Source organism: Ranitomeya imitator, chromosome 1 (assembly GCF_032444005.1).
Source record: "Ranitomeya imitator isolate aRanImi1 chromosome 1, aRanImi1.pri, whole genome shotgun sequence".
NCBI classification, from domain to species: Eukaryota; Metazoa; Chordata; class Amphibia; order Anura; family Dendrobatidae; genus Ranitomeya; species Ranitomeya imitator.
The window spans coordinates 873,584,905-873,606,041 of record NC_091282.1 but is presented as its reverse complement, the minus strand read 5'-3'; the positions used below and the strand labels follow the sequence as shown (position 1 = coordinate 873,606,041).

Here is a 21,137-nt window from a genome sequence, read left to right as displayed (position 1 = left end):
GTTGGTGTTCCAGCCACTCTCGCTGTCTAAAGCATTGAGCTGTGCTTGTTCATGCATTTTCATATTGTTCATCTGAATGCAAATTATGGACAAGACAACTCAGATCACATTAAACATTGGGGATGTCGGAGAACCGAACAAGGCTTTAATGTTTTTGCTTCAAATACTATTAAGGGGCTTTCAGCATCAGGGATGAGATTTCTAATACATTCATATGAAACTTTACCCTAGTTCCTGTCAAGTGCATACATATCTTTTTTTTTTTTAGTTTCATGATCAAAACTAGGGGCTATGAAATATACGTTGTATGTCTTTGCAATTTTCATTTTTTTTTTTTATCTGCAATACTTTCCGTAGACTTAAACCTTTACGGGCCAAGCCACTTCTTTGTTTTTGCTCTTTTGTTTTATCTTCCTCTCCTTCCAGAGAGCCATAACATTTTTTTTTAATCTTTCTGTCAACACAGCCACTTGAGGTCTTGTTTTTTTTGTTGTTTTAGAATGAGTTGAATGAAATCATTCACTTTACCAGAAAAATTTAAATTGAAAAACAGGAAAAAAAAAATCCTCATGGGAGGAAATTGTCAAAAATTAATTGTATGTTAAAAATGACAAGAATACATGATTCTCCAGTTTATTGTGACTGTGATGGAAATAAATTTGCATTGATATTTGTTACACCCCTTAAATAAAAAAATTTGGTCGTTTGCAAAAAACTTATTTTTTTGTTTGTGTCGCAATTTTATAAAACCCGTAACTTTTTTATTTTTTCTGTCAAATGAGCTTTGCGGTATTATTTTTTGTCTCGTGAGCTGACAGTCTTAGTTATATCAATTTCTTGTACTTACGGGATATAATCGCTTTTATTGCATCTTTTAAGAACATGTAGTGTTCAAAATAACATTATCTGGACCTGACTTTTATGCTTGCGTCAATACCAAATATGTTTTTATTCTTTTGTTAAAATCTAACTTTTTTACTTTATATTTACGGAACGTGAATCCTTTGATCTCTTGTTCTATACATTGCAATTCCACCTTTTGTTGGGCTTCACAGGAATGCCAAGATTGCAGCCATGGGGGCTTTTAGTGGGCTGCCATCGTATGCTATTCACACCCCAAAAATGCCACCCGGGTGACCAATGGGAGCCAATGCAATTGCTTCTTTATGTGCCACTGTAAGTGATTGACAATGGCAACCAAAATGGTTAAACAGTAGTGATCGTAGCTATTGCCGTTCACTGTTGTTACGGGCAGCCAGCAGCTGCCACGTGTAGAGCGAACTCAGCTTCTGAGCCCCTCTACACATATGAACCCCAGGGTGGAGGTACAGGTGCCAATGGGTTAATTAAACCCATTATATACAAACGGAGGCATTCAGATTTTTTTTTAAACCACAGTAATGTCCAGCTGCCTTTAGGAATTTCAATCATGAAATCATACAAGCTCATGCTAAAGCTATTTTTCTCCGACAATAGCCGTTGTATTCAAGCAAATGACCATCCAAGTATTACAGATGGGGCAAAGTTTATTTTGACAAATTATATCCCACCTTGATAACTTGTCACAAATGGTTATCTCACTTAAAGAACATTTGTCACCATGCAAAAAAGTGGCCAGTTTTTGTCTTATTTTATCCCCACTGTTCAGTTTTTTTGTTTTTTTTTTTCATATTCGGATCCAAAGATATGGGCCTTTTCATTCAGTGACAATTTTTATTCTCTTTCTAAGGCCGGTTTTACACATCAGTGGCTCCGGTAGTGAGGTGACAGTTTCCTCACGTACCGGAGACAGTGACTCACGTAGACACATTAAAATCAATGTGTCTCTGCACATGTCAGCGTGTTTTCACGGACCGTGTGTCCGTTTGGAAAACACGGAGACATGTCAGTGTTCGTGGGAGCGCACGGATCACACGGACCCATTAAAGTCAATGGGTCCGTGTCAAACACATATCGCACACGGATGTTGTGCGTGTGCAGTCCATGTGCCGTGCAGGAGACAGCGCTACTGTAAGCGCTGTCCCCCCTGCGTGTGGTGCTGAAGCCCCATTCATTTCCTCTCTCCAACAGCGTTTGCTGGAAAGAAGGAATGAATAATCTTTTTTTTTAATTTTTTTTTTTTTTTACCCAGCTCCCTCGGCGCTTACATCCTCTCAGCATCGCTGCTTGTCCTGTATGAGCGGTCACGTGGTGCCGCACATTACAGTAATGAATATGCGGCTCCACCTCCCATAGGGGTGGAGCCGCATATTCATTACTGTAATAAGCGGCACCACGTGAGCGCTCATACAGGACAAGCAGCGACGCTGAGAGGATGTAAGCGCCGAGGGAGCTGGGTAAGTATTTTAATGCCAGCGGGGGGGGGGGGGGGGGGTGCACAGGGGGCGGGAGGGGGCAGATTACCGGCAACTTTATTTTAAAAACAAAAAATTTAAAAAAAAAAGATTATTCATTCCTTCTTTCCAGCGAGCGCTGCTGGGAAGAAGGGATGAATACCGGCTTCAGCACCGCACGCAGGGGACAGCGCTTAACCCTAGCGCTGTCTCCTGCACGGTCCGTGTGGTCCTCAGTCGGCACACGGCTGCCGCACGTGTGCCACACTGATGTTCAACATAAGCACACAGACACACGGACACGGATAATTCCGGTACCGATTTTTCCGGTAGCGGAATTATCTGGACGTGTGAGACTGGCCTAAGGGGGTGTTAATCAAAGGGTAATTATGCAGAGCAGTATAAAGTAACATCAAAAGAGAAACTAGTAGACCGCTTTGGTACAAATCTTAATAATTAACACTAAATGAAAAGGCCCATATTTATCAGCTGTTTTTGGCCTAAAAATAAAAACTGGAATGCTTGGGAGCAGTTGGAATAAAAGTAGACAGAAAGTTTAACCAGGACTTGTACATTTGTAATATATTTACATGGTATAAATGCTGTCTTCTCCTCAATCTGGCATTGTTACCACACATCCTCGATCCTGAGATATGACCCTCTCTTGTCTACATATATAAATATATGTATTATATATATATATATATATATATATTTTTTTTTTTTTTAGCTAACTTGGCATGGTTTAGGGAGGCAAATGTGTAAATGAAAGCAACATCAGATTCAGGAGAATAGTGGTGTATACACCAGTGAAAAAATATACATATTTATGGCAAATACCATTAGATTAACCCCTTAGCAACCAGAGGTATTTCGTTTTTTGCGTTTTCGTTTTTTGCTCCCCTTCTTCCCAGAGCCATAACTTTTTTAAATTTTTTGTAAATATGACCATGTGAGGGCTTGTTTTTTGCAGGACAAGTTGTACTTTTCAAGACACCTTTGGTTTAAAATATTGTGTACTGGAAAATGGGGAAAAAATTCCAAGTGTGGTGAAATTGCAAAAAAAGTGCAATCCCACAGTTGTTTTTTTTACCATGTTCACTGAATGCTAAAACTGACCTGCCATTATGATTCTCCAGGACATTACGAGTTCACAGACACCAAACATGTCTAGTTTTTTTTTTTTTACTTAAGTGGTGAAAAATTTCAAAAGTTTGTTAAAAAAAAAAGTTGCATTCTATTCCGATAACTGTAGTATCTCCATTTTTCGTGATCTCGGGTTAGGTGAAGGCTTATTTTTTGCGCGCCGCGCTGAAATTTTTATTGATAACATATTAGTGTAGATATGATCTTTTGATCGCCCGTTATTGCATTTTAATGCAATATTGCAGTGACCAAAAAAACGTAATTCTGGTATTTTGACTTTTTTTCTCGGTATACCATTTAGCTTTCAGGTTTATTCTTTCTTATATTGATAGATCGGGCGATTCTGAACGTGGTGATACCAAATATGTGTATATTTGATTTTTTTATTGTTTTATTTTGAATGGGGTGAAAGGGTGTGATTTGAACTTTTATATTTTTTTTATTTTTTTAATATGTTCAATAGCATTTTTGTTTTGCATCTTCAATAGTCTAGAAGCTGCACTACTTCGATCGCCTCTGCTACACACAGGTAATGATCAGATTGCCTGTGTGTAAGCAGAAATTCTCACTTGCTATAAGCGCCGACGGTCGGGTGGAGCTCACAGCAATCTGGCAATTGACAACCATAGAGTATATAATTCCACATGTGTTAATTCATAGTTTTGATGCCTTCAGTGTGAATGTACAATTTTCATAGTCATGAAAATACAGAAAAATCTTTAAACATTCCCCAATCCAAAATGTTTCTCATACCGCAAAGCATTCAGTAGGTTTAACAAAGGGCAAGTTTTATACAGTACAAACCTTTAGGTTAACTTACTGGCACACGAATATTACTTGTGGCTTGGTGATCAACCATCTTGTTGTTATGTTATATGGCTTGTTTTAAGCATCCAATGTTAAAATGTAATTGCATTTTGCGCTATTCTATGCTATAATTACTTGAAGAGGGCAGTATGGCGTGTTATAACAAATCACAATATTTCATGTCACTCAGTGTTGTCAATGGTCATTAGCATCCAAGTAGTGCATAATTCAGCAAGGCAATAAGAAAACATTCAGAATTTACAATAATAAAAACTCACATTTTTTATTTGATTTGTTTTTCAGTCCACGAATGAGGTTGTCCTTCATTGTATTTTCGACTCAGGCGACAACAATTATGCCACTAACAGGAGACAGGTATGTTTCTGGTTGTTTATATTATTATATGATTGAATCGCAGCCCCGCAGTGTGTTATGCATTATGCACAGTGCGGGGCTGGGATTCACAAGCAGGGCGGCCACACAGGCGCAGTCTGCGAGACGGCATTTGAGGTCAGACGGGCAGCGCTCACTGCGCCTGCCCCAGGCAGAACAAAACAGCGCAGGCGCCGGATTTGATTTGAAAACAGAGCAGAGGGGGCGGCGCCCGGTGCCGAAGAAGCCTTGAGTGACGGCAGTGTGGCGTGTGCAGCAGGGGGGTTGACTGCACCAATAACTAAAAGAGCAACCTTGTCAGAATGCAGCATTACTGCTGCACAAGGTGGCTCTTTTAGTTTCTAACGGCTGGAGGGGGTGACAGAAGACTCTGTATTTAAAATAGTGTTTTAAACAATAGAATGCTCGGGACAATTTGACTGAGAACTATTAGGCTATGTGCCCAATCATTTTGCCGTGTTTTTCCGCTGTGGAAACGCTTAAAAAACGCTTACATAAAGCACCACATTATTTTTAATGGCATTAAGCAATTGTTGTGCCCATGCTGTGCTTTGTTCTCCAGCAGAAACACATCACGGAAAAAAACGCAGCATGTTCATTAATTTTGTGGAATCACAACAATTTTGCCGCTATTTAACTGTATTAGGATGCATGGAAAAAAACGCATGAAAAATGCGAGAAAATCGCGACAAATATGAGGTAAAACTGCAAAAAAAGCGAAAAAAAACGCTAAAAAAACTGCTAGCTGATTTCTTGGAATGGGAGCCCGGATTTGTTGAGGAAAATTCTGCTTACATTCTGCAAGTGGGCACATAGCTCTTCACACTTGGCGTTTTTGTTGCGTTTTTTTATGCAACTTTTCAGCTGCTTTTTACAGTACCAGCAAAGCCTATGAGATTTCAGAAATCTCATGCACACACATTGTTTTTTTTGTCATCAGGATTTTGTGCTTTGCAGCGTTTTTTTTTTTTACATAGAGCATGTCACTTCTTTCAGTGTTTTTGCAGCGTTTTTCACCCATTGACTTGAATGGATGGTGAAAAAACACTGCAAATATGCAGGTTGACGTTTTTGCAGCATATTTGCTGCAGAAAAGTCAAGGACATCCGGATGTGACCTCACACTTGGCACTGCTTCTTCTATTGTCCGGTGACATCAAGCCCTGAGGTTAGTAATGGAGAGGTGTCAATAAGACACCCCCATTACTAACCCCATAGTCACATTGTAAAAAAACACAGACACCCAGAAAAAAGTCCTTTAATTGAAAAAATGACACTCCTTTAATAATCTCACTGAATCCATACTTACGACCTTGCCTAATTCCACCGAAGCGCTTGTTCTCCTGTAATAAACCAAAAATAGAAAACAACAATATCCCTCACCTCTCCGTCGTTCTGTCCCACGCCGTAATCCATGTCTGGGGTATGATTAGTTTTCAACCTGGACAGTGCCAAAATGCGACTGTCCAGGCTGAGAACCACTGATGAATGAGTTGCTGCGAGCGCAGCCTCAGTGACTAGCGGTGACGTCACTGACGCTCCGTACCGAACCAGGCTGAACTGCGGTGACCTCGGTGAGATCCCCGCTAGCACCGTAAGACGGTAGAATTTCACTGCAGGTTACAAAAATTTCGCCGGAGCCCACGCCATTTTTTTCTGAAAAATAATCTTTTAATAATTAAATACTTGTACAGTAAGCTGCACACACACTGTAATAATTGTATTTGTCACAAACATCTTGATATCTACCTATTCTATATGTATTTACTGTATGTAATCCATCTCTTCTATCCTGTCGGCTCCTGCAGTGATTCTACAGTACACGGCACCTGAATTGCCGGCTTTTCTTCTACATATGTATGTAATATAAATACATATATACAGTATATGTGTGTGTCACTGACATATATATATTTATATATATATCTATTCTATGTGTATATATCTGTTCTATCCATTCTATTCTAACCTGTCACGCTGTGATTATACTGCACATGACAGATGAATTGCCGACTTTTCTTCTATCTATCTATGTAATATATACAGTATATGTGTGTGTCACTGACTTATACAGTATATATATATATATATATATATATATATATATATATATATATATATATATATATAGCATGTGTATATAGCAGCACATGATTTGCCGGCTTTTCAAAGGATCTAGAGGTATGGTTCTACAGGAAGTCGTTTTTTTTTCTCTGGGGGCACTCAACTTTATTAGCATGTACAATGAGACGCAAGTTAGCCCCAAAAACGCATGAGAAAAAAAGCACCAGAACCACAACAAAAACGTACCAAAACATGCATTTTGCCGCAGCTTCTTTCCTGCCAAGAATTCAGGTTTTGCTGCAGAAAAAAACACGGCAAAAACGCCCAGTGTGAACTTACCCTTAGAGGTATGGACTGTTTATTACTTTTTGAGCAGTATATTTTGACTGAATTAATAAAGATTTACTGTATATCATTCACTAAATTTCTTTATATCATGAAATAATTGCATTGTCGTTCAGACTATAACATAATCTTTAAAGACATGACTTTGGACTTTGTTGCCTTTTTTGTTCTCACTAAACCAGGAAGTGATAATTAAAAAGATACTCATTTTCTCTTTTGGCCACATGTTTTGAATTTTAGCCTTTTTTGCTGCGTGGTTCCCCATCACAAAATCCATTGTTTATATGATCCAGACACATGGAAATAATGAACATAGTTAAATGAAAACATTCCCCTGTGTCAACTAACTAAGGCCGGTTTCACATTAGCGTTTTGAGGAGCTGCGGAGGGCTCCGTGGCCGCACCTCCGCCGCTAGCTCCGCCTACTTCTGCATGCGGCCTGCGTATCTATCTTTAACATTAGGTACGCAGGTCGTGCGGCTGTATGTGGATGCTTCCGCATGTGTCGTTTTGACAATGCGGCGACCAGCGTAGGACACAGCAGGTAGCAATTTCTTTTTTTCTCTGCATCGTCAATCGCATACAGCCGCACGACCTGCGTACCTAATGTTAAAGATAGGAACGCAGGCCGCATGCAGAAGTAGGCAAAGCTAGCGGCGGGGGTGCGGCCGAGGGCGGGGCTTCACGGAGGAAGTCCACAGCCCTCCGCAGCTCCTCAAAACGCTAGTGTGAAACTAGCCTAATTGATGTAGAAATATTTTGAGCTACTGGGTTACACTCAGAGTAGTGAGGAGAATAATATCTCAGTGCACTTGTGACTTCCTGTTTTCTAAATACACTTAGACCGTATTGCAATTTTTTTTACCATTTAAGAAATGTAGATTTGGTCAAAATATGTCATCTAGCCAAAATAATAAAGCAGTAAAACAATACTTAATTTGTTGCTATTAAATTTTTATTATATATGCATTTTTCTATTGCTTACTTATTTTGGTATCTTGCAGAAGCTAGTGCTGTGAGAAGTTTAATAGATAGATATAGATAGATAAATAGATAGATAGATAGATAGATAGAATGGCAGGCACAGACTGAAGAGGTGCCCTGTGCAGCAACAGTACATGGACCCCTTATTGTGTCTGTTACAGAAGCTACTTGCTTCTTTTGGAGGTGGAAGTGGGCCTCTTGATGTCTTGGCCCACAAGTTGCACCATTGCTATGTCCTAGACTGATAGTAGATAGATAGATAGATAGATAGATAGATAGATAGATAGATAGATACAGCGTCAGACTGGAGCACCTTGGGCCCACTAGAGAAAATAATTCTTGGGGCCCACTATGTAGCTACATAGAAATACATTCAAGACCATCAATTGTGCAGTAAAACAAGCTATTATCAGGACATAATATAAGGTAGCACATGTCTTAATTATGTAGCAGGGGTTGGGGTAGCCCCCTCATAGAATATAATGTAGCCCCCCTCATAGAATATAATGTAGCCTTCCACAGAATATAATGCAGCCCCCCATAGAATTGTAAAGCAGATCCATCATAGAATATAATGTAGCCTCCCTCATGGAATATAATCCAGCCCCCCTCATAGGGTATAATACAGCACCCCACAAAATATAATGCAACCCCCTCATAAGGTATAATGCATCCCCCCATAGAATATAATGTAGCTCCCTCATATGGCATAATGCAGCCCCCCACAGAATATAATGTAGCCCCTCAGAGTATAATGCAACCCCCATAAAATATACTGTAGCCCCCTCATAGGGCATAATGCAGCTCCCCTCATATAGTATGATGTAGCCACCTGAGAGAATAATGCAGCCCCTCCACAAAATATAATGTAGCCCCCTCATAGGGTATAATGCAGCCCCCCTGAAAGGGTATAATGCAGCCCCCTCCACCATCATTTTTCTCCCCTCCACCATTGTACTCATTACCACCTCCATCATTGCCTCGTTCCCCACCACCAGTGTCCTTTCCACCACTACCATCTTTGTCCTTTACACCACAACAATCATTGCTTTCTTCCCCACCATCATCATTGCCCCCACCACCACCATCATCATCATTGCCTCCAGCACCATCATCATTGCCTCCACCACCATCATAATTGCCTCCACCACCATCATCATTGCCCCACCACCATCATCATTGCCCCCACCACCATCATAATTGCCCCACCACCATCATCATTGCCCCACCACCATCATTGCCTCCAGCACCATCATTAATGCCTCCAGCACCATTATCATCATCATTGCCTCCAGCACATCATCATTGCCTCCACCACCACCATCATCATTGCGCCCACCACCATCATCATCATCATTGCCCCACCACCATCATCATCATCATTGCCCCCACCACCATCATCATCATCATTGCCCCCACCACCATCATCATCATCATTGCCCCCACCACCATCATCATTGCCTCCAGCACCATCATCATTGCCTCCAGCACCATCATCATTGCCTCCAGCACTGTCATCATTGCCTCCAGCACCATCATCATGCCTCCAGCACCGTCATCATTGCCTCCAGCACCGACATAATTGCCTCAAGCACGTCATCATCATCATTGCCTCCAGCTCCATCATCATTGCCTCCAGCACCATCATCATTTCTTCCAGCACCATCATAAGTGCCTCCAGCACCATCATCATTGCCTCTAGCACCATCATCATTGCCTCCAGCACCATCATCATCATCATCATTTCTTCCAGCACCATCATCATTGCCCCCACCACAATCATCATCATCATTGCCTCCAGCACCATCATCCTTGTCTCCAGCACCGTCATCATTGCCTCTAGCACCGTCATCATTGCCTCCAGCACCGTCATCATTGCCTCCAGCACCGTCATCATTGCCTCCAGCACCATCATCATTGCCTCCCCCCACACACACAAAGCTGCACACATGGAGGCACACAAACAGACACAGCCGCACACACACAGCACCCACTCACCTCTCCGCACGTTCCCAGCAGCCGCAGTACATCCTAGCAACTTTCTGTCTGAAACAGCCGCGCTGAATGATGACGTCATCCAGTTCTCCGGTGGGCCAGTCTGACCCTGGATGGATAGGTAGATAGATAGATAGATAGATAGATAGATAGATGAGTTTGTACATTTGTCTCTTTCCAAATGCATTGAAATTTTAGAAAAAGTACTCAGTCATCAATTTTTTATATTTTTCTACTTACTGGCTAACATTGTAGAAAATTATATATTTTTCCTGTATTGACTTCAGCATTAAAAAAACCGGATCCAGTTGAAATCAATTTTTTTAGCTGGACCAAAGAGTTGTGTCTGTACAAAGTTTTTGTTAACAGATTGCTGCTGGATCCATTCTAACTGATAACTGCTGGACAAGTGAACATAGCCTAAACATTATTGTACTTTTAGGGTATGTGTCCACGTTCAGGATTGCATCAGGATTTGGTCAAAATTTTACGCAGGTAAAATCTGCACCAGATCTGTACCTGAGGTCACTGGCAGGTCACCTGCGTTGTTCTTGCGTTGTTTCAGCATTGTAAGAACATGCTGCGTTCTGAAAAGACGTGCCACATGTGCGTTTCCGCGGGTATGCCGCATGCATCTTTTAATGCATAGTGGAAACGGGATTTCATGGAATCCCCTCCACTATGCTGTAACATCTGGACACTGCGTGTTTGACTCTATGCAGCATCAAACACGCAGCGTTTCCTGAACATGGAAACATACCCTTAGCCTTCAATGGATTAGCTCTGATTGTGACTGTGTGTCGGTTTTTGTCCCTGACTCACTGTTACATTGAATTACAATAAAACATGGTGAATAGAACTTGTCTTTCTCCAGTTGAATGCATGCCAAAGTTAATTACTTTGCTCTAGCTCATTACTTGATGCCTGATGTCTTCTTAGTTGGATTTTACATCCACTTAAGCCTACAAACATATAGTGAGTGGTGTCTGAATTGCTGTGATGCCTATTCCCTTTCTCCTAATGCATCAATTTGCTTTGTTTTCTTGACAACTAATGCTGTTATTATATTTGATCTTTTATTTAATCTTCTGCAAAAATCATTACCCCACCATGTATTTTAATATTGGTAAGAATATACTATTACTAATAATCTTTATTTTTATATAGCGCTAACATATTCCGCAGCGCTTTACAGTTTTGCACACATTATCATCACTGTCCCGGATGGGGCGCACAATCTAAATTCCCTATCAGTACGTCTTTGGAGTGTGGGAGGAAACCGGAGTACCCGGAGGAAACCCACGTAAACACGGAGAGAACATACAAACTAAAGAGTTTGTTGTCCAAGGCGGGATTAGAACCCAGGACTCCAGCGCTGCAAGGCTGCAGTGCTATCAACTGAGCCACACAATCACTTTATTGTATACAGACCATGTAGCAGTAAAGTGACCACCATCTGTGACCATTTTCTAACTACTGTACCTGGGATATTGGCTTCAAAAGGACTGTCCAGCAGTGCAAAATTATGTCTGAAATGAGATTTAATTGCCCCCAATGTTCTCATTTCAGCACCTCTATTCCATTTCTCTCTGTGCATTAGACAAGACAGAAAAAAGTGTTGGTTTAACCCCTTCCCGACCTTTGACGCCACGTAGGCGTCATGAAAGTCGGTGCCATTCCGACCCATGACGCCTATGCGGCGTCATGGAAAGATCGCGTCCCTGCAGATCGGGTGAAAGGGTTAACTCCCATTTCACCCGATCTGCAGGGACAGGGGGAGTGGTAGTTTAGCCCAGGGGGGGTGGCTTCACCCCCTCGTGGCTACGATCGCTCTGATTGGCTGTTGAAAGTGAAACTGCCAATCAGAGCGATTTGTAATATTTCACCCATTATAACGGGTGAAATATTACAATCCAGCCATGGCCGATGCTGAAATATCATCGGCCATGGCTGGAAATACTAGTGTGCCCCCACCCCACCCCTCCGATCGCCCCCCCACCCCCCCGATCTGGCCGGTACACTGCTCCGGCTCCCCTCCGTCCAGTGCTCCGCTCCCCCCCGTGCTCGTGTCCGCTCCCCCCGTGCTCCAATCACCCCCCCGTGCTCCAATCACCCCCCCTGCACTCCGATCCACCCCCCCCCCGTGCTCCGTTCCACCCCCCCGTGCTCCATTCCAGCCCCCCCGTGCTCCGTTCCACGCCCCCCGCGCTCCGTTCCACCCCTCCCGCGCTCCGATTCCCCCCCCCGTGCTCCGATCCCCCCCCCCGTGGTCCCCCCCCACCCTATCATACTTACCGATCCAGCCGTGGTCCCGTCCATCTTCTCCCGGGCGCCGCCATCTTCCAAAATGGCGGGCGCATGCGCAGTGCGCCCGCCGAATCTGCCGGCCGGCAGATTCGTTCCAAAGTGCATTTTGATCACTGAGATATAATCTATCTCAGTGATCAAAATAAAAAAAATAATAAATGACCCCCCCCCCCTTTGTCACCCCCATAGGTAGGGACAATAAAAAAATAAAGAAAAATTTTTTTTTCCACTAATGTTAGAATAGGGTTAGGGGTAGGGTTAGGGTTAGGGTTAGGGTTAGGGCTAGGGGTAGGGTTAGGGTTAGGGTTAGGGGTAGGGTTAGGGGTAGGGTTAGGGTTAGGGGTAGGGTTAGGGGTAGGGTTAGGGTTAGGGGTAGGGTTAGGGTTAGGAATGTGCACACGTATTCTGGTCCTCTGCGGATTTTTCCGCTGCGGATTTGATAAATCCGCAGTGCTAAACCGCTGCGGATTTATGGCGGATTTACCGCGTTTTTTTCTGCGCATTTCACTGCGGTTTTACAATTGCGATTTTCTATTGGAGCAGTTGTAAAACCGCTGCGGAATCCGCACAAAGAAGTGACATGCTGCGGAATGTAAACCGCTGCGTTTCCGTGCAGTTTTTCCGCAGCATGTGTACAGCGATTTTTGTTTCCCATAGGTTTACATTGAACTGTACACTCATGGGAAACTGCTGCGGATCCACAGCGTGTGCACATACCTTTAGAATTAGGCTATGTGCACACGGTGCGGATTTGGCTGCGGATCCGCAGCAGTGTTCCATCAGGTTTACAGTACCATGTAAACATATGAAAAACCAAATCCGCTGTGCCCATGGTGCGGAAAATACCGCGCGGGAACGCTGCGTTGTATTTTCCGCAGCATGTCAATTCTTTGTGCGGATTCCGCAGCTTTTTACACCTGTTCCTCAATAGGAATCCGCAGGTGAAATCCGCACAAAAAACACTGGAAATCTGCGGAAAATCCGCAGGTAAAACACAGTGCCTTTTACCCGCAGATTTTTCAAAAATGGTGCGGAAATATCTCACACGAATCCGCAACGTGGGCACATGGCCTTAGGGTTAGGGTTGGAATTAGGGTTGTGGTTAGGGTTAGGGGTGTGTTGTGGTTAGGGGTGTGTTGGGGTTAGGTTTGTGATTAGGATTATGGCTACAGTTGGGATTAGGGTTAGGGGTGTGTTGGGGTTAGTGTTGGAGTTAGAATTGAGGGGTTACCACTGTTTAGGCACATCAGGGGTCTCCAAACGCAACATGGCGCCACCATTGATTCCAGCCAATCTCGTATTCAAAAAGTCAAATGGTGCTCCCTCACTTCCGAGCCCTGACGTGTGCCCAAACAGTGGTTTACCCCCACATATGGGGTACCAGCATACTCAGGACAAACTGCGCAACAATTACTGGGGTCCAATTTCTCCTGTTACCCTTGTGAATCTAAAAAAATGCTTGCTAAAACATAATTTTTGAGGAAAGAAAAATGATTTTTTATTTTCACGGCTCTGCGTTGTAAACGTCTGTGAAGCACTTGGGGGTTCAAAGTGCTCACCACATATCTAGATAAGTTCCTTGGGGGGTCTAGTTTCTAAAATGGGGTCACTTGTGGGGGGTCTCTACTGTTTAGGCACACCAGGGGCTCTGCAAACGCAACGTGACACCCGCAGACCATTCCATCAAAGTCTGCATTTCAAAAGTCACTACTTCCCTTCTGAGCCCCGACGTGTGCCCAAACAGTGGTTTACCCCCACATATGGGGTATCAGCGTACTCAGGAGAAACTGGACAACAACATTTGGGGTCCAATTTCTCCTGTAACCCTTGGGAAAATAAAAAATTCTGGGCTAAATAATTATTTTTGAGGAAAGAAAACGTATTTATTATTTTCACGGCTCTGCATTATAAACTTCTATGAAGCACTTGGGGGTTCAAAGTGCTCACCACACATCTAGATAAGTTCCTTTCAGGGTCTAGTTTCCAAAATGGGGTCACTTGTGGGGGGTTTCTACTGTTTAGGCACATCAGGGGCTCTGCAAACGCAACGTGACGCCCGCAGAGCATTCCATCAAAGTCTGCATTTCAAAACGTCACTACTTCAATTCCAAGCCCCGGCATGTGCCCAAACAGTAGTTTACCCCCACATATGGGGTATCACCGTACTCAGGAGAAACTGGACAACAACTTTTGGGGTCAAATTTCTCCTGTTACCCTTGGGAAAATTAAAAAATTCTGGGCTAAATAATTATTTTTGAGGAAAGAAAACGTATTTATTATTTTCACGGCTCTGCATTATAAACTTCTATGAAGCACTTGGGGGTTCAAAGTGCTCACCACACATCTAGATAAGTTCCTTTGGGGGTCTAGTTTCCAAAATGGGGTCACTTGTGGGGGGTTTCTACTGTTAAGCCACATCAGGGGCTCTGCAAACGCAACGTGACGCCCACAGAGCATTCCATCAAAGTCTGCATTTCAAAACGTCACTACTTCACTTCCGAGCCCCGGCATGTGCCCAAACAGTGATTTACCCCCACATATGGGGTATCAGCGTACTCAGGAGAAACTGGACAACAACTTTTGGGGTCAAATTTCTCCTGTTACCCTTGGGAAAATAAAAAATTGCAGGCTAAAAGATCATTTTTGAGAAAATAATTTTTTTTTTTATTTTCATGGCTCTGCGTTATAAACTTCTGTGAAGCACTTGGGGGTTCAAAGTCCTCACCACACATCTAGATTAGTTCCTTTGGGGGTCTAGTTTCCAAAATGGTGTCATTTCTGGGGGATCTCCAATGTTTAGGCACACAGGGGCTCTCCAAACGTGACATGGTGTCCGCTAATGATTGGAGCTAATTTTCCATTTAAAAAGCCAAATGGCGTGCCATCCCTTCCGAGCCCTGCCGTGCGCCCAAACAGTGGTTTACCCCAACATATGGGGTATCAGCGTACTCAGGACAAACTGGACAACAATATTTGGGGTCCAATTTCTCCCATTATCCTTGGCAAAATAGGAAATTCCAGGCTAAAAAATCATTTTTGAGGAAAGAAAAATTATTTTTTATTTTCATGGCTCTGCGTTATAAACTTCTGTGAAGCACCTGGGGGTTTAAAGTGCTCAATATGCATCTAGATAAGTTCCTTGGGGGGTCTAGTTTCCAAAATGGGGTCACTTGTGGGGGAGCTCCAATGTTTAGGCACACAGGGGGCTCTCCAAACGCGACATGGTGTCCGCTAACAATTGGAGCTAATTTTCCATTCAAAAAGTCAAATGGCGCGCCTTCCCTTCCGAGCCCTGCCGTGTGCCCAAACAGTGGTTTACCCCCACATATGAGGTATCGGCGTACTCGGGAGAAATTGCCCAACAAATTTTATGATCCATTTTATCCTACTGCCCATGTGAAAATGAAAAAATTGAGGCGAAAATAATTTTTTTGTGAAAAAAAAGTACTTTTTCATTTTTACAGATCAATTTGTGAAGCACCTGAGGGTTTAAAGTGCTCACTAGGCATCTAAATAAGTTCCTTGGGGGGTCTAGTTTCCAAAATGGGGTCACTTGTGGGGGAGCGCCAATGTTTAGGCACACAGGAGCTATCCAAACGCGACATGGTGTCCGCTAACGATGGAAATAATTTTTCATTCAAAAAGTCAAATGGCGCTCCTTCCCTTCCGAGCCTTACCATGTGCCCAAACAGTGGTTTACCCCCACATGTGAGGTATTGGTGTACTCAGGAGAAATTGCCCAACACATTTTAGGATCCATTTTATCCTGTTGCCCATGTGAAAATGAAAAAATTGAGGCTAAAAGAATTTTTTTGTGAAAAAAAAGTACTTTTTCATTTTTACGGATCAATTTGTGAAGCACCTGGGGGTTCAAAGTGCTCACTATGCATCTAGATAAGTTCCTTGGGGCGTCTAGTTTCCAAAATGGGGTCATTTGTGGGGGAGCTCCAATTTTTAGGCACACGGGGGCTCTCCAAACGTGACATGGTGTCCGCTAAAGAGTGGAGCCAATTTTTGATTCAAAAAGTCAAATGGCGCTCCTTCCCTTCCAAGCCCTGCCGTGCGCCCAAACAGTGGTTTACCCCCACATATGAGGTATCAGCGTACTCAGGACAAATTGGACAACAACTTTCGTGGTTCAGTTTCTCCTTTTACCATTGGGAAAATAAAAAAATTGTTGCTAAAAGATAATTTTTGTGACTAAAAAGTTAAATGTTCATTTTTTCCTTCCATGTTGCTTCTGCTGCTGTGAAGCACCTGAAGGGTTAATAAACTTCTTGAATGTGGTTTTGAGTACCTTGAGGGGTGCAGTTTTTAGAATGGTGTCACTTTTGGGTATTTTCAGCCATATAGACCCCTCAAACTGACTTCAAATGTGAGGTGGTCCCTAAAAAAAATGGTTTTGTAAATTTCGTTGTAAAAATGACAAATCGCTGGTCAAATTTTAACCCTTATAACTTCCTAACAAAAAAAAATTTTGTTTCCAAAATTGTGCTGATGTAAAGTAAACATGTGGGAAATGTTATTTATTAACTATTTTGTGTCACATATCTCTCTGGTTTAACAGAATAAAAATTCAAAATGTGAAAATTGCGAAATTTTCAAAATTTTCGCCAAATTTCCGTGTTTATCACAAATAAATGCAGAATTTATTGACCTAAATTTACCACTAACATGAAGCCCAATATGTCACGAAAAAACAATCTCAGAACCGCTAGGATCCGTTGAAGCGTTCCTGAGTTATTACCTCATAAAGGGACACTGGTCAGAATTGCAAAAAACGGCAAGGTCTTTAAGGTCAAAATAGGCTGGGTCATGAAGGGGTTAATTATTAGTCTAAGGGCTCATTCTCACATGCGAGAAACTCTGATGAGTCTCACCCGTCAATACCCGGCACTCAGGAGCGGAGCATGCCGCTGCATGCTATGCGGCCGCACGCTCCGATCTGAATGCCGGGTATTGACGTGCGGGACTCATCCGAGTTTCTCACATGTGAGAATGAGCCCTTAGGGGTAACGTTTCTCCTTGTGGAGCGTATACCTCTGGTCGTTGTTCGACTTGTGGATCTACATGCGCTCTGACTTTGTAATATCAGGTGAGCAGTTTTTTTGGGAAACTCTCTGGTTTATTGGTGAGATAAGACCCTATCTTGCGCTTTTGCTAAGACCCTCTCTTTCAAATATTAGTCCTTGTGGAGAGTGACATACCTGACATGTCAGTGTAAGGAGCCTTATAGGCCATGCATGCTCCTCTGAAAAATTAAATGTCCAAATTATCTCTTCTGAGAGGAAGAGAACTTTTAACTATAGCGCAAGTATCAATCCTAAAACTCAAGATTGACCCTCTAACAAACCTTTCCACATGACTTAAGGTACCTTCACACTGAGCAACTTTAGAACGAGAACGACAGCGATCCGTGACGTTGCAGCGTCCTGGATAGCGATCTCGTTGTGTTTGACACGCAGCAGCGATCAGGATCCCGCTGTGACATTGCTGGTCGTAGCTAGAAGTCCAGAACTTTATTTGGTCGTCAGGTCGGCGTGATTCGTCATGTTTGACAGCAAAAGCAATGATGCCTACAATGGTTTTTCATGGAGCGAACAACCAGCGAGAACGATAAGTACGTCACTGGATCGCTCCTGCATCGTTCTGCTGTTGCCGTGTTTGATGTCTCCTAGCAACCTAAAGAGCGACGCTGCAGCGATCGGCTCGTTGTCTATATCGCTACAGCGTCGCTTAATGTGACGGTACCTTTAGGAAAACTCTTGAAATGTGAAAGTCAGTCAGCAAACACACATAAAGGTAGAGCAAGCTCGGTCCTGTGTCAACACCACTGCAAAAGATGAATTGCTGGGATTGTGAGAGGAGTGATATCCTAACAGTAATATTTTTTTTAAATTTTAGTTTTGACGTTTTTGAGTGCTTTTTCTTTAGGCCAACATCAAAAAGCTTAAATAATTCCACCATGATTCAGTAAGTCCAAGTTGTCTGAACAGTTTAGTTTCCTAAGGCCGTTTTCACACGTCAGTGGCTCCGGTACGTGAGGTGACAGTTTCCTCACGTACCAGAGCCACTGACACACGTAGACACATTGAAATCAATGCATCTGTGTAGATGTCATTGATTTTTTGTGGACCGTGTCTCTGTGTGCCAAACACGGAGACATGTCAGTGTTCGTGGGAGCGCACGGATTACATGGACCCATTAAAGTCAATGGGTCCGTGTAAAACACGTACCGCACACGGACATTGTCCGTGTGCAGTCCGTGTGCCGTGCTGGAGACAGCGCTACGGTAAGCGCTGTCCCCCCCGCTGGTGCTGAAGCCCAATTCATATCTTCTCTGCAGCAGCGTTTGCTGTAGAGAAGATATGAATATTCCTTTTTTTTTTTTTTTGTTTCTCGTGTTTACAATAAAGATCCATGTCCCCACCCCCCTCCCACCCCCTGTGCGCCCGCTGTTCTTAAAATACTCACCCGGCTCCCGGCTGGCGCTGCTTCCTGTCCTGGCCGCACCTTATACTGTATGAGCGGTCACATGGGGCCGCCGATTACAGTCATGAATATGCGTCTCCACCTCCCATAGGGGTGGAGCCGCATATTCATTACTGTAAATGAGCGGCCCCCACATGACCGCTCATATAGTAGAAGGTGCGGCCAGGACAGGAAGCAGCGCCAACCAGCTAGGGAGCCGGGTGAGTATTTTAAGAACAGCGGGCGGGCGCACAGGGGGTGGGAGGGGGTTGGGGACATGAATCTTTATTGTAAACACGAGAAACAAAAAAAAAAAAGGAATATTCATATCTTCTCTACAGCAAACGCTGTTGCAGAGAAGATATCAATGGCGGCTTCAGCACCAGATGCAGGGGACAGCACTAAACTTTAGCGCTGTGTCCTGCACGGTGCGTGTGGTACCCAGTGGGCACACTGATGTGCCACAGAAAGGCACGGGCACATGGACACGGATAATTCCGGTGCCGATTTTTCCGATACCGGAATTATCTGGACGTGTAGGACTGCCCTAAGAAGTTTAGATGTCCAAGATAACTTATCAGGAGGACTCCAACTGACAGATGAAACCTATCGATTCACTGATTCTAAAACTCAAATAATAATTTACCGATACTTTGTGGGGACTGGCAAACTGAACTTTATAATCTGTAAGGGTATGTGCACACGTCAGGATTTCTTGCAGAAATTTCCTGACAAAAACCGGACATTTCTGCCAGAAATCTGCATGCGGTTTATTTTGCCTTCTGTTATGCGTTTTTTGTGCTTTTTTTTGCGTTTTTTCCGAATGCATAGAATAGCGGGAAAAACGCTAATGGAAAAAAATTAATGAACATGTTGTTTTTTTACCGCAATGCGTTTTTTTCGCGGAAAAAAAACGCATCATGTGCACAAAAATTGCAAAATGCATTCTAAATGATAGGATGCATATCTATGCGTTTTTTATGCATTTTTATAGCGTTTTTATCGCGAGAAAACCGCGAAAAAACCTGAACATGTGCACATACCCTAATTTTCCACCTTTTTTTACAATTCCTTAGTAAGTTTTAATAAAAAAAAGTTTTTTTTATTACTTTACTTGTGAAAGATTTTGGTTAGCCGAGTCAATAAGCAATATGGTATTTCATCTCATTGCTGTTCTTTGTGCTATTTCTCAATTGCATTTCAGAATACACTGTACCCGTGTAATACTGTTCACATCACTATTAAACGGAACTGCATATGCATTTTGCATCACTTTATTCACTGATTTCTTCATTTCCTGTGGTTTCATCATTCTCATCTCCTGTTTACATGACCAGTAACTGAGATACATTTCCTTTTGCTTCTGCCACACTATATATCTTTATAAACTTGTATGAGCCACTTGTTATTCACAAATCACACTTTTAATATTAAATGGTGAAATTACAAAATACGGTAGTTAGTTTGTTTTTTTTTTTGCCTAGTAATTGTTTTTAATCCCCAGAGTAAGTTCTTTAGAAGTTAAGTGGCATTTTTTTTTACAGTGAAACAAAAATCATAAAATCTGTAGTTTTGTGGTTTTTAATATAGAACAGTGGTTGTTAAAGTGAATTATTTAATCCAGCCCAAACATAAATACTGTTACTAAAATATTACATAATTTAGACAAGCTCTGCCAGTGGACTCTATAAAACACACACAAAATGAATAACCTCCCATATGCTCCCGGCACATAAGCTGAACATATCCATAGAACCTCAAGCACCCATTCTAGCCAAAAAATAATTTTTTATTATAAGCTAGGTTGGTACTGTATGTGGCAGTAGACTTTTTTTTACTATGTAGAAATACAGAGTGCTGTGTTTTTTGTACAGAGACAGTAATAAAAATAGTCAAAGAATAGTCGATGGACATCCTTTACCGATGGAATATGTCACAGTATTCTTTTGGAGGTTTACAACAATAATATTCCTGACAGCATACTATAGCTGTAGAAAAAATATGGTCCGCACATCCAGAAACCATACATTGATCTAATGCCACTAGGCAAAAATGTACAAAACTGATCATGAGGTTCGTAGTTTAACATTTTGATCAGACTATATGAAGAGCACTACCATGTCACAGTGAACCTCCCAGTGGGTCCCTATCCTACAAGCGCCATGTGCCGACCACTACCTGAGCTACAGCGCAACAGCAGTTGGAGCAACCTGATGCTCCACAACGCCCATTCTTTAAGGCAAAACCCCTATAGCTTCAGGGCACACCACCCCAAGGGCACTCAATCACAGCT

General features: G+C 42.6%; 1 protein-coding gene across 2 annotated transcripts in view; it reads left to right on the top strand.

Moving 5' to 3' along the window:
* Positions 1 to 21,137, top strand: part of ANTXR2 (ANTXR cell adhesion molecule 2) — a 398,739-nt gene that overhangs the window by 30,127 nt on the left and 347,475 nt on the right. For both annotated transcript variants that reach the window (XM_069742748.1, XM_069742756.1), the window contains one exon: positions 4,590 to 4,661. In XM_069742748.1, the coding sequence (XP_069598849.1) occupies positions 4,590 to 4,661 (72 nt within the window). The remainder of the gene's footprint in view (positions 1 to 4,589; positions 4,662 to 21,137) is intronic.